Below are 13,520 nucleotides of genomic sequence, written 5' to 3' on the forward strand. Positions count from 1 at the left end.
TTTGGAAATCTGTACTTTACTTGGGCGACAGGAGGAAAGATTTGGTTACAATGTAAGCTATTGAACTGTATACTAACATACCACAAGATGAGGCAAACTAAATATGACAATGTCTGCAATGATTATCATTTTCAGAACAGAAGATTCTATTTTTGTTCAACTGGCAGAGATTGTGTTACAAAAAATATTTTAAATATTAAGATAAATATTTGTAGATCAGGGGAGCCACAAAGTTTATATATGGAAGTTTGAGGAACAATTCTTATAACCATCTGTATATTAATATATTTTTGCTTGGAAAAGGTTTATTTATTATGCTTTTGTCATCTGGACTGGGAACAGGGAGACGCTGGAAAACTTTTCTGAATGGCTGAATACACCTAATAACAATTCACTTTTAAAGTAGATGCTTTTCTATTGATTGGGTGGATCTGTAACTTCCGTACATCAAAAAAAAACACATCACAACACATTGGTATACTATCAAAGATTCCACCCAAGGAACAGTCAAGTAACAATCCAGTTGGACAATTTCTGTGCCTTAAGTGCTTATATACCTCTATTGGGGGAGTTTAAGTTTCAGGCTGGACAGGTGTTTATCAGGTTCTTACAGTGTGGCTATCCAAGACAGATTGCAAAAAAGCTTAGAAACAGAGACCAGCTGTTGCAATTTCACACTTCTTGGGATTCTGATGCTCTGGTTTGTACTGCCTTACCTGAATCAAGTTTTTAAATATTGCTACTACTACTTATTTCTATAGCGCTACTAGACGTACACAGCGCTGTACACTTGAACATGAAGAGACAGTCCCTGCTCGACAGAGCTTACAATCTAATTAGGACAGACAAACAGGACAAACAAGAGATAAGGGAATATTATACACAAATATCGGCATATATTGTTAAGTGCACCCAGTTTTTTTATACTCTTCCTCGGTTTGCATATCATAGTGGCAGAAATTAGGGGAACTTACTGACCAGATCATATTTGCCACCTCTTCAAGCATTACCACAAACACATAGTGCTAACACATATTAAAAGCACCAGCACACTTTAGTAAAACTAAGCTTTTAACCTGTAACGTATTCTCTGTGGACAGCAGTATGGCAATTCCTCATAAGCGGGTACCATTATGCCATACGGACTGTGTGAGAAAAAGCTTCTCTAGGTTTAAATGATGTCTAGAAAAGCTACAAAAATGTTTTGGGATTTGCGTTGCAAACTGTATGAGGAGAGATGTGCCAACCTGAACATGTATACCTTGGAGGAAAGGAGAAACAGGGGTGACATGATACAGACGTTCAAATATTTGAAAGGTATTAGTCCGCAAACAAATCTTTTCTGGAGACGGGAAGGCGGTAGAACTAGAGGACATGAATTGAGGTTGAAGGGGGGCAGACTCGAGAGTAATGTCAGGAAGTATTTTTTTCACTGAGAGGGTGGGGGCCCAGAACAACCCATGTTGAAATCTACTGACTCACTGTAATCTCCAAAGTCACGAACACCAGAGTGGTGATCCTTTTTGCCAGGAGAAAGTCTTTTGTCTGAATCAAATCTAGCAAAGTTCTTATAAAGTACAACTGAGATAAAGGGATTAAGAAGGACCAGATAATTGAGGACAAAAACTAGTTACTCCAGAACCCAGATGTGACATATAATGATTTACTGTATTTCCTCATGAGATGGGCCAGACTAGCTAATCACCCAGAAAGAGAAATGAAAGTACTCCCAGTTTGTGTTTGCGTAGATACGTATCTATCACAGCTAGGCATTTCGTGAATACAGGTGGAGCTGACACATGGCTCTATGGGGGTGCAGACTTCCTTTAGATATGGACAACATAATCAGTTTTCCTTCTAAAGAAAGGGAACCAGGGTGCCCAGGGAAATCATCTAACTTTTCTCAATAATGCTGGAATAATGTTGATGCTCACCAAGGCAGGCGTACTTTAATAAAGGATTACAAATTTCCATTCAAGAAACTGGTATCAGTATGACTCATGAAAACAGAATTTAATGCAACAGAAGAAGACAGACAGCTGTTGCTATAGCAGTGACCCCTGCTGGCACAAAAAGTAGTGGTGAAGTGATAGCCATGTAGAATATTTTCAGTAGACTAGCAATAGAAGCCAAAGTTAACCTGATAAATTCTCATGTGAGCAGAGCACAAAGGGAGGGTGAACAGTAAGAGAATAGTTTAAGTTGTAAGAAAAGTAATTTGTAATGATGCTTATAAGTATTCAACAGTAATAATTGCTAAGCACTACTGGCAATGCTAGCAGGTTTGAACTGTGTCTAATTATATGAAAGCACATCACAAACAAAATTTTCAAACTGCACAGATATAACATTAGCAATGGTCATAATGAAAAACTGACTGGGACAGTGTTGTCTAAGTTAACAGTGGTTGACTTTGTGTCCATTCTAGCTTGTCTCAATGGTTTCTGTTAGTGCTAATGCATTTTACATAGGTCTATCGTATTATCTCAAAAAAATGTGCAACAGCCTTAATGCAAAAGCAGTAAAATGCAAACCTGATCTGATAATGCATCCTCAGTGCATCTTTATTACAAATTCAAAAAGTAGAGAAATTATGCAGAGACATGCTTCAGGAATGCTTTCCAACAGCTTTGTGGAAGGTGTGACTTAGTGTTAAGAGGGTTTATGAAGGGGTTGTGTCTGGGGGAGGAATATATGGATGATATAGGTGGGATGAAATGGGATAAAGGGGGTGCATGTGGAGTACAGAGCTATAAGTAGTGCATAGAAATGTGTGTGTATGGGGTGTACCTTCAAGGACAGATGTGTAAAGGATGTGTTTTTGGGTAAGGGGTCTGATCCGGAGGAGTTTGTGAAGGTATTATGTACATATGGGTGTTGTGATGTTTATGATTTTTTGTGGGTTATGCATGTTTATACATAGCATGTGTGATTGACAGAGAGCATGTATATAGTGGCTCTGGGAGCAAATTTGGACATGTGGATATATAAAGAGGCCTGCACAGAGATACAGTGGTGGAAATAAGTATTTGATCCCTTGCTGATTTTGTAAGTTTGCCCACTGACAAAGACATGAGCAGCCCATAATTGAAGGGTAGGTTATTGGTAACAGTGAGAGATAGCACATCACAAATTAAATCCGGAAAATCACATTGTGGAAAGTATATGAATTTATTTGCATTCTGCAGAGGGAAATAAGTATTTAATCCCTCTGGCAAACAAGACCTAATACTTGGTGGCAAAACCCTTGTTGGCAAGCACAGCGGTCAGACGTCTTCTGTAGTTGATGATGAGGTTTGCACACATGTCAGGAGGAATTTTGGTCCACTCCTCTTTGCAGATCATCTCTAAATCATTAAGAGTTCTGGGCTGTCGCTTGGCAACTCGCAGCTTCAGCTCCCTCCATAAGTTTTCAATGGGATTAAGGTCTGGTGACTGGCTAGGCCACTCCATGACCCTAATGTGCTTCTTCCTGAGCCACTCCTTTGTTGCCTTGGCTGTATGTTTTGGGTCATTGTCGTGCTGGAAGACCCAGCCACGACCCATTTTTAAGGCCCTGGCGGAGGAAGGAGGTTGTCACTCAGAATTGTACGGTACATGGCCCCATCCATTCTCCCATTGATGCGGTGAAGTAGTCCTGTGCCCTTAGCAGAGAAACACCCCCAAAACATAACATTTCCACCTCCATGCTTGACAGTGGGGACGGTGTTCTTTGGGTCATAGGCAGCATTTCTCTTCCTCCAAACACGGCGAGTTGAGTTCATGCCAAAGAGCTCAATTTTTGTCTCATCTGACCACAGCACCTTCTCCCAATCACTCTCGGCATCATCCAGGTGTTCACTGGCAAACTTCAGACGGGCCGTCACATGTGCCTTCCGGAGCAGGGGGACCTTGCGGGCACTGCAGGATTGCAATCCGTTATGTCGTAATGTGTTACCAATGGTTTTCGTGGTGACAGTGGTCCCAGCTGCCTTGAGATCATTGACAAGTTCCCCCCTTGTAGTTGTAGGCTGATTTCTAACCTTCCTCATGATCAAGGATACCCCACGAGGTGAGATTTTGCGTGGAGCCCCAGATCTTTGTCGATTGACAGTCATTTTGTACTTCTTCCATTTTCTTACTATGGCACCAACAGTTGTCTCCTTCTCGCCCAGCGTCTTACTGATGGTTTTGTAGCCCATTCCAGCCTTGTGCAGGTGTATGATCTTGTCCCTGACATCCTTAGACAGCTCCTTGCTCTTGGCCATTTTGTAGAGGTTAGAGTCTGACTGATTCACTGAGTCTGTGGACAGGTGTCTTTCATACAGGTGACCATTGCCGACAGCTGTCTGTCATGCAGGTAACGAGTTGATTTGGAGCATCTACCTGGTCTGTAGGGGCCAGATCTCTTACTGGTTGGTGGGGGATCAAATGCTTATTTCCCTCTGCAGAATGCAAATAAATTCATATACTTTCCACAATGTGATTTTCCGGATTTAATTTGTGATGTGCTATCTCTCACTGTTACCAATAACCTACCCTTCAATTATGGGCTGCTCATGTCTTTGTCAGTGGGCAAACTTACAAAATCAGCAAGGGATCAAATACTTATTTCCACCACTGTATGTCTTGTGGGGACTCCAGGGATATGTGGCAGAGGATAGATTTGGGAGTGTGTGGATAGGGAGGTAAAAACTGTGGCAGGGTTGTGTGTAAAGGGAATTTAAGGATGTGTGCTTTTCCAGGAAATGGTTTGCATAAGAGTGTGGGTGGGGTATGAATTTAGAAGCTGTATCAGTTCCCCCCCCCACCATATTTGTTTAGGGATAGTGTTTGTGCCAGGGGTAGAGGTGTGCGAAGTGTGTGCCAGTATTCTGATGGTGTAGGGGAGAAATCTTCAAAAGATAGTTTCCAGCATCTTCCTTCACCAATTGCTTCAATTACTTTTCCTTTGGGCAGGCAACACAGGTAGACAATGTGTTGTGAGAGAGAGGGGAGCTTTTGGAATGGAGTGCTAGTCAGCAGGCTGACAGTTATAGCTTCTCACAGAAGCAATGAAGGTTTTTGGAGGGAAGGTTGGGTTCTCTGAAAATACTGATCCTGTGGTTTCTGGTTTTCAAATTAGTCCAAGATATATACACACATTTTTCATGTATGAGAATTCTGTCTGTTTTATTGTTTTGAACAGTTATAATCTTTCAGATATGGTTGGCCTGATGATAAAATCATAACATACAAACATCTCGTTTAGCTTTGGGTGGCCTAGGTTCTAATAAAGCATCCCTGTGTTATGCTCCTGCTTTTTCAAGTCCTTGCTTAATACACTTTTCAGGGTATCCCCTTTGCTTAAATCTGTCAACCATGATGAGTGCCTGTGTGTTAAAATCTTGAGAGCAAATTCTGTGTAGTCTTAAAAACTGGCAATAGGAAAGCTGTTCTTTAAACTCCTATTGTGATAGCTAGTACAAGTGAAGATAATTATTCCTGTTGGTTTTTTAAAAATGGTCATACTAAAGTGATACTGCGTCTTTCTTAAGGGATTTGTTGAAAATTATAACTCATTTTGAATTTCAGATTAGGGTCCCTAGTGTTTAGCCACATATGGAATTCACTAAGTCTATCCTGACTTCCTTTCCAAAGAAGGAAAATGTCATCAATATAACACCTATATGTTTTATTAGAACCTAGGCCACATATTGTTTGTAAGTTGCAATTTTCCTCATCAGGCCAACCATATCCAAAGGATTATTTAAAAACACTGGCATATTCTAGGAGAACATTCATGTTTTAGGAATAAGAAACTAGTCATTGCTTATGCATGTAATAGAAATTTGAAAGAGAAACCTTTCCATCTAGCAATTCTCAGTGTGGCTTCTGTTCTGTTTGTAAACATGCATTAACATTAACAGTTGCCACATATCGCATTACTAAAAAAAAAAAAAAAAAAATCGATCAGACTTAACCACACCACCAATTACAATTCTGCCCAAGTGAAATATATATTCATCTGTCTGTGCAGTTTGCTATATGTTGGCAAAACTAACCGCATGATAAAAACCAGGATCATAGAACACAGAAGTTGCATTTCCAGAAATGTAACCTCTGAATCTTTGGTCATGCATTAGAATTTGAATCGTCGTATAGGCGATCTAAAGCTTTTTTTTTGTTGTTGTCATAAAGAGAAAAAAGAAGAGAAAATGTGGTGGCGACAGACCTGATTTTACTACAGGATGAAAGGCATTTCATTTTCGGTCTCACTACAGTTGAACAGAATGCTCAAACTAGAAACAGATCTCAACCCAATTCTGTGATTCCAATTCCATCTCATTAGTGCAAAAGATAAGCCATTTGATGAATATGCGATTGACAGCATGTTTTAAGAGTTTAGTATATAATTAGAACAATTTGGTGAGGTGATGTCAACAAATTATCACAAGAAGAACAGATGTTTATATTCAAATATAATAGTGTCATACTAATAGTTTGTTTCTCAAGTCCTTCCTTCCCGCCTTGCTGTGATCACTGAAAAGGACACTATCTCTGAATGATGGTCATGCAATATTCCTTGATTGTGCTACATTTTATGCAATCTATCCATTAATTATTTGACTGATCTATCTATTCATTCGATTCCCACTTCAGGCACAGGCAGCTCCTTGTGACTCTGGGCAAGGCACTTAACCCTCCATTGCCCCATGTAAGCCGCATTGAGCCTGCCATGAGTGGGAAAGCGCGGGGTACAAATGTAACAAAAATAAATAAAGAATTTATGTATAAAGATATATATATATATATATATATATATATATATATATATATATTTATTTATTTATTTAATATCATTTGCATGGTCATCTTTTAGTTTAGCTTTTTTAATTTGCTCTGGTATGTATTTTTGGCTACAAAACCAGCAGTTTTACATCAGTTGTAACATATCCCGAGTCTGATGATGTCATCAGCATCACTGGAACATATTTATTTATTTGTTACATTTGTATCCCACATTTTCCCACCTATTTTGTAGGCTCAATGTGGCTTACATAGTACCGGAGAGGCCTTTGCAGGCTCCGGTGTGAACAAATACAGAGTGATGTTGTGGTAAGATCAAATTCATCTGGCACAGCCACATTAGGGAATCGGAAAACGGAAGAGTTGTGTTATTATTATTATTATTATTAAGCATTTGTATAGTGTTATGTCCATTACGTGCTTTAGTTTGGTTGTGTTGCAGAGATTAGGCATTTAAGTTGGATCGGTAGGGTATGCCTTTTTAAACAGGTTGGTTTTTAGTGATTTCCGGAAGTTTAGGTGGTCGTATGTCGTACACTTACGACATATCTAATATGGTCGCTGGAATTCATATAATTTTAGATTACTCCAGTATTTTTTTTAGGATGTTATACCAAAATTTAGGGCCCTGTTTACTAAGTTGCACTATAAGCATGCTAGCGTTTTTAATACGTGCTAAAAATGCTAGCGCACCTTAGTAAACAGGGCCCTTAGCAATTCTAGGTGGGCAGACTATGATGTATCAGAATTTATACTCTCTTTTATGTGTCTTCATTTTTTGAAAATTGATCCAGTACTTATTTTTATTGATGTTAAATCATCTTTTTTTTGATCACAGATATTTCTTGTGTCCCGCACTCATGCTTTCTGGATGAATATAGTATTTTTAAAGAAGTTTCTTCTTGATTTTTTGTTTTTTTTCCTAAAAATGTTTTATTTAGAGCCTGACCCTTGACCTCTGCTGGAGGCATATAAACTAGCTTTACTCACTGCAAGGCAGATTCTTCTTAACTGTATGTGGAGGAGAAGTGCTGCTGCTCAGACTACTGAATTCTGGGACTACGAGTATTTAGTAAATCCTGCCACAGGTTTAATTTACAAGTCCCCTTATTATTTCTCTAAGCCATTTTTTTTACATCTATTTATTTCTTTATAGGTTTCTGATAGATTTTTACCATTAGGGGAAGGTGTGTTTTTACTCCCCTATAGGTATGTGTCCTTTTCAGTGTCAATTTGTCTGTATCACTACACAATTATGCAAGCTGTTTGAAATCTTTATGCATGTACAAACATATACTCCTATATAATAGAGTTTTATATCACTTAATTTATGCTACTTAATTCATCACTCTAGTCTTGCACCTGTATATTCATTGAATCTTTTATGTTTGAATACCCAAAGGAATTACTATCTGTACAACTCTTTATAATACCGCGTGTTTTAACTGACCACTTCTTATACAGACGTACCCTTTTAAAGGAGGAATGTGTATTGGTAAATTATATACTTTCACATCTGCTGACCTACCTTGTGCTTTTCGTGGTCCTATTTATGATTATTGCCTTTCTATGTACTTGCATTTACATACTATACATGGTGTGCACTCAGTATTTGTGCCTTGTTCTGTTGCCTTGGCTCATTTATTCATTTTTATATAGGTTCCATATGTATATATAACTTTATGCATTTGATATATGCATATTTTGGCATGTCTCTCCTTTTATATTTATTTTTATATTTTATTTGTTGTACTGTTGTATTTTTTTCGGTCCTTTTACTTAGTCTTTATAAGCAAATGTACTTTGTTGTAATTTATATGCCTTAGTTTCAAAAGTATATTATTGTTTATATTATTGCAACTGAGTTTTTATGTTAAGCTGGTTATGTTGTATTTTCCTTATATATTTATGTACCATATACTTTAGCCTGGCTAGTTTTTTATGCAAATGTGAGTTTTTAATTTCTTCAATTTTAATTTTTTCTTGTTTAGACTTATATTTGGACTCCTGATGTAGGCAGCTTAGTCAAAACACAGTCTGTGTCAAGTCCCTTTAGCAGTTATGTGCTTTCTCATGTATGTTTTGTGAGTTGCTGTTAATAAAGGAACTTTTCTGAAGATGTGTCAGGCCACACTGGCTCTTTGGTCATGTCCTTGCTTAACTAAGATGGCCCTATGCAAGAATAATAATATAGGAAATCCTGCACATACATAATGCACTATTTTAGAAAGCTCTTAGAGGTTTGTTTATATACTCCACGGTTTGGGTTCCCTCTTAAGACATTACCCACTACAGGGGCTATCTATCCTACTTGTCCTTGGAGAGCTCAATTAGCAATAGTAGTAACAATTCTGTTAGGAAAACAAAATACTACTTTGGATATGATATATTAAGAAAGTATCCAAATAAAAGTGGTTTAACATTTCACAAACTCCTAAAACTATTGCCATATTGAAAAAAATAAGCAATTTTTCACTAACCTCACTGCTTTGATTCATTTCTGGCCAGGTCTGGTTTAGCGATGGCATTGATGGGGACTTGCTTGGAGGTGGTTCTGCAGGGGAGCTTGAGTAACCTACTTCAGGCTGAACCTCAGCTCCTGAAACAAGAGAACCAGCACTATAAACCAAAAAGGGGCCACATAACACTGATCATAAATTTTTTGGCACTGATGTTGACAAAGCAAATCCATGTTCTTCCTACTATATAGATCATATGAATTTTCAAGGCACACACCACCACCAAAAGCATACAAACAGTAATTCATACAATTCAGAATGAACTTTTAATCTTTAATCCTGTGGCTGAAGGAGCAACTGAAAAGGTGAATTTGTCTATCTGTACCCGATATTCTTGGGCAACAGCAGTTTTTCACATAGACGGGTTAACAAGACTACACTGCAACACAGAATGGAAGAACTACAATAGCATATGTCAAGTCAAAAGCGTTTCTCTACCTAAATACCAGAGCAACTCCTACTCTATTAGTAAAGCTTTGACTGGAGGATTAAAAAAAACATGTAACAGATGAACAGATGTCTTGAGAGAATACCTGTTTTAGTCAGCCATGTCTTCTGTGAAGACAAGAAGGTTTATCATTTTACACAAGTGGAATACCCAGCAAAAGTTAGCCTTGAACAATGAGGGGAAAGAACAAAATCAGTAACGGGCTTTTTAACAAAGGTAAGTTTATAAGCATGTCTGCTTCATGCAAGTTTAACATCAACAAGCACAGGACAAGTTGGGTGACAAGACTAGTGAGGCTGTTGTCTAAACTGTCTGAATCATTACATAGCTTGGTGGTAAGACATTGGAAAAGGGCCTGCATATTTAACTCTAGGACTTGTAAGAACAAAAAAGGGAAGCCAATGCTTAGAAAAGCCTACAAGCAGATGTGGTCATCCTCAGTATTGTAACAGAATTTAAAGGTTTGGCTCAGATACCTAGGACAGTGGTAAGAACAGGGTTAAGATGTTGAATGAAGAAGTGGGGGAAGATGGCTGATGCAGGTTAAGTACAGTATGTAAATTTCTATGCTCATTAGAGGAAATTCGGAAAGCGATCCGTATCTGTTGTTGTCTTACAAAAGTGAAGAAAATTTATTTTTTTTCACACCAGAGTGAGGTCCAAAGAAAGTTCACACAAACCCACAACACCTTGGGTAAATCTCTTCATAAAGGCGATTAATAAATTCCAATAAATAAATAAATTAATTAAATTAAAAGCAACTGGCACAAAGCCATCTAATCAAAACCCCAATAAAACCATAGAAATAATACAAACTTTTATTAAGTCATTATCTAGCAGGAAAAAAAAATTAGCTGAAAAAGTTTAAATTATTTTGCTGTCACGCCCCTTATCTGTTTTTCATGGTGTCCAGTAACATTTTGTGCTAGAAGAGTCTGATTTACTTTCACAAAACTCCTTTACAGCGCTGCTAGAGGACACCAACTATATCATCACTTCCTGTCTTGTGGTATATAAGGAAGCTCCTGACTCCTTACCAGTGCCTTTGCAACAGGTCATCTAGCCTGGTCTAGTGTGTTGCAGCCTTGCTCCAGTCCTGCTCCAGCCTGTGTTCAAGCTTTGTTCCAGCTCCTCCCTAGCCAGCCCCCAAGGGCTCTTTTAAGAGCCACACTCTGTTCTGGTCTTTGTCAGGAGGTGGCTCTCCTGTCACCAGACGGGGCTTGCCTAGCCTTTGGGTTGGGTAGGCAGTGTTAACCTGACTGTGGCCCAAGGGCTCATCCACCCTGAGACATGACATTAGCTACAAGTGAGACCATTGAATCAACCATGTCCATTGGGCACAGCAAGAAAAAAAAATTGTGGGGAGCTGTGGTGCCATTCCACCACAAGAAATTCTACACATGAACAGAAATTAAGTTGCTTACATCTAAAGAGGAATTCAATGTGAATAATAGGATCAAACACTACAAATGGGTTAAGTCACTCAACAGCGCCAACATAGAATGTTTTTAGAAAGACATGTAAAAGCCTAGAAAGCTTTCATGACACACATAGGACTTACTTCCTTGTTGCCACTCCCCAGGTTCCCTCAAACTTACATAATAGTTGGCTTCCGGTTTCAGTAGTGATGTGAGCAAAGAAATGGTTTTCACCAAAAGTAAAAAAAATAAAAATAAAAAAAAAACCCTCCCAAGACTGAAAAAAGTGGAAGAGGTATACCAAAATCACTCAGAGCGAAGTCAGACAAGACTATAAAAGAGCTGTATGGAGCAAAGGCCAGACATGAAATACAGCCAAAAATGGTAAGGAAGGATGGAACACATGGCTAACATGGAGAAGAATAGACAGGCGGCAGATCTAAGGGTCCTGCTAAAAGAAATCAGGGACTCAACAAAAATGAGATTGTGACAAAGGCCCTGGACAGGTTTGAGGAAAAGCTTGCCAGAATATCCACCCACATGGCAGAACAGAGTGGGGTACTGAAACATGCACAAGTGGAGGAAAAGGAGGAGATGAAACCGTTGTGAAGACAGGTCTGTTGATTAAGAGAGAAAGCCGCCAAAGACCAGGAGAAAAGGTACCAGTGTATTTTTTTTTGGAGTGCCATAAGGGGTTGAGTTGCCTGAGATATGGGAGTTTGTGAGGACTCTGACTGATGTTTCCCTTCAAAACTGGAAAAACCTAGCTACGAAATGGAATGGGCACATGAAGTGACCTGCAGCAGGGGCCAGGCAACTGACCAAGAGCAATAATTGTGTACCTGTTGCATTACAAGCAGAGAGAACACCTCAGAAAGTGGTTGCATACAAGGATTAGAAAATATTCATGTTCCTGGACTTAAGAGCAGAGACCATCAGAAAGAGGAAGGCCCTGATAAAGCACAATGCTCTAGTTCAAGCGGAATAAGGAACAGTATATGGTGCCCAAGATTATGGTCCTGGTTAAATGGAGCCTTCAAGTTACTCCTACTTCCTGTGGAGATGGAGACTTCTTGTGACATTATTCCTTTTGAACAGATGGACAAGGATGGATCCATGAGTTCACAGCTAGAAGAAACACTGTTTTCTCAACACCTCTCCCCACCTCTAAGCCTTCACACAGTTTGTAAAGGAGAGAGAGAAGCATCACAACCCTGGCCTCACAGAGCCTAGTGCTACAAATATTGGTGGAGAAGAGGAGACAAGTGCAGGAAACTGCAATGTGAAGATGGAGGTGGTTCTAGATGTGAAGCAAGACACACAACCTTCAAGACATCACAATGAAAAGATATGAATCTGGCAAATATAGACGAACTTCAAAAGTTGGTATCGGTGGATCGGAAGCAATGGATAATGAAGGACTAGTAGGAGTGATTGTGGTGTGGATGTGGAAGAGATAAATGGTGAATGGGTGTATTGGGAAGAATGATGGAGGGCACTGGGAGAAAAAAGGGAGGGGATTTGTGGGGTAGGTGCAGGAGTGGAATGGATGTGGATTAATGCTGGGGGTGAAGTTTAGAGGGGGTTGTTACTGCTTGCTGGAGAGGATGTGGGGTGAAGTTGCACTTGGGGATATGGAAGCCTATTAGGTAAACATTTTACAAAAAGGGAAAGAAAGATGGTTTTGTTTAATGTGCTGAAGTTGTTAAATATGCAGTTATGGAATATTTGGATGTATGCACAGGGAATCATGGCAGAAAAAGGCTGAGAGGGCATTAAAAAAAAATCAGAATTTACATCAGGTATGGAAGCTGGTCAAAAATACCATCCTGGAAGCCCAAGCCAGTTATATTTCATGTATTAAAAAAAGAGGAAGGAAGGCCAAACAACAGCCGGCATGGTTAAAAAGTGAGGTGAAGGAAGCTATTAGAGCTAAAAGACAAACCTTCAAAAAATGGAAGGAGGATCTGACTGAAAATAATAAACAGCATAAGGAATGGCAAGTCAAATGCAAAGCACTGATAAGGAAGGCAAAGAGGGACTTTGAAAAAAAAGATTGTGCTGGAGGCAAAAACACACAGTAAAATCTTTTTAGGTATATTAAAGGCAACAAGCAGACAAAAGAATCAACTGGATTGCTAGATGCCCAAGGGGTAAAAGGGGCACTCAGGGAAAACAAAGCCATAGCGGAGAAATTAAATTAATTCTTTGCTTTGGTCTTCACCGAGGAAGATTTGGGAGAGAGACCAGTACCAAAAATGGTATTCAAAGCTGACGAGTCAGAGAAACTGAATGAAATTCTCTATAAACCTGGAAGATATAATGGTGCATTGGCAAACTGAAGAATAGCAAATCGCCACCGGACTG

At 39.1% G+C, this 13,520-nt stretch overlaps 1 protein-coding gene across 1 annotated transcript in view; it reads right to left on the reverse strand.

Annotated features, from left to right (window-relative positions):
- The window catches only part of REPS1 (RALBP1 associated Eps domain containing 1), a 294,751-nt gene that overhangs the window by 136,628 nt on the left and 144,603 nt on the right, over positions 1 to 13,520 (reverse strand). Inside the window, 1 exon segment of the mRNA XM_030198532.1 lies at positions 9,249 to 9,367. Within this exon segment, the coding sequence (XP_030054392.1) occupies positions 9,249 to 9,367 (119 nt within the window).

The sequence above is a fragment of the Microcaecilia unicolor genome, chromosome 3, assembly GCF_901765095.1.
Source record: "Microcaecilia unicolor chromosome 3, aMicUni1.1, whole genome shotgun sequence".
NCBI lineage: Eukaryota > Metazoa > Chordata > Amphibia > Gymnophiona > Siphonopidae > Microcaecilia > Microcaecilia unicolor.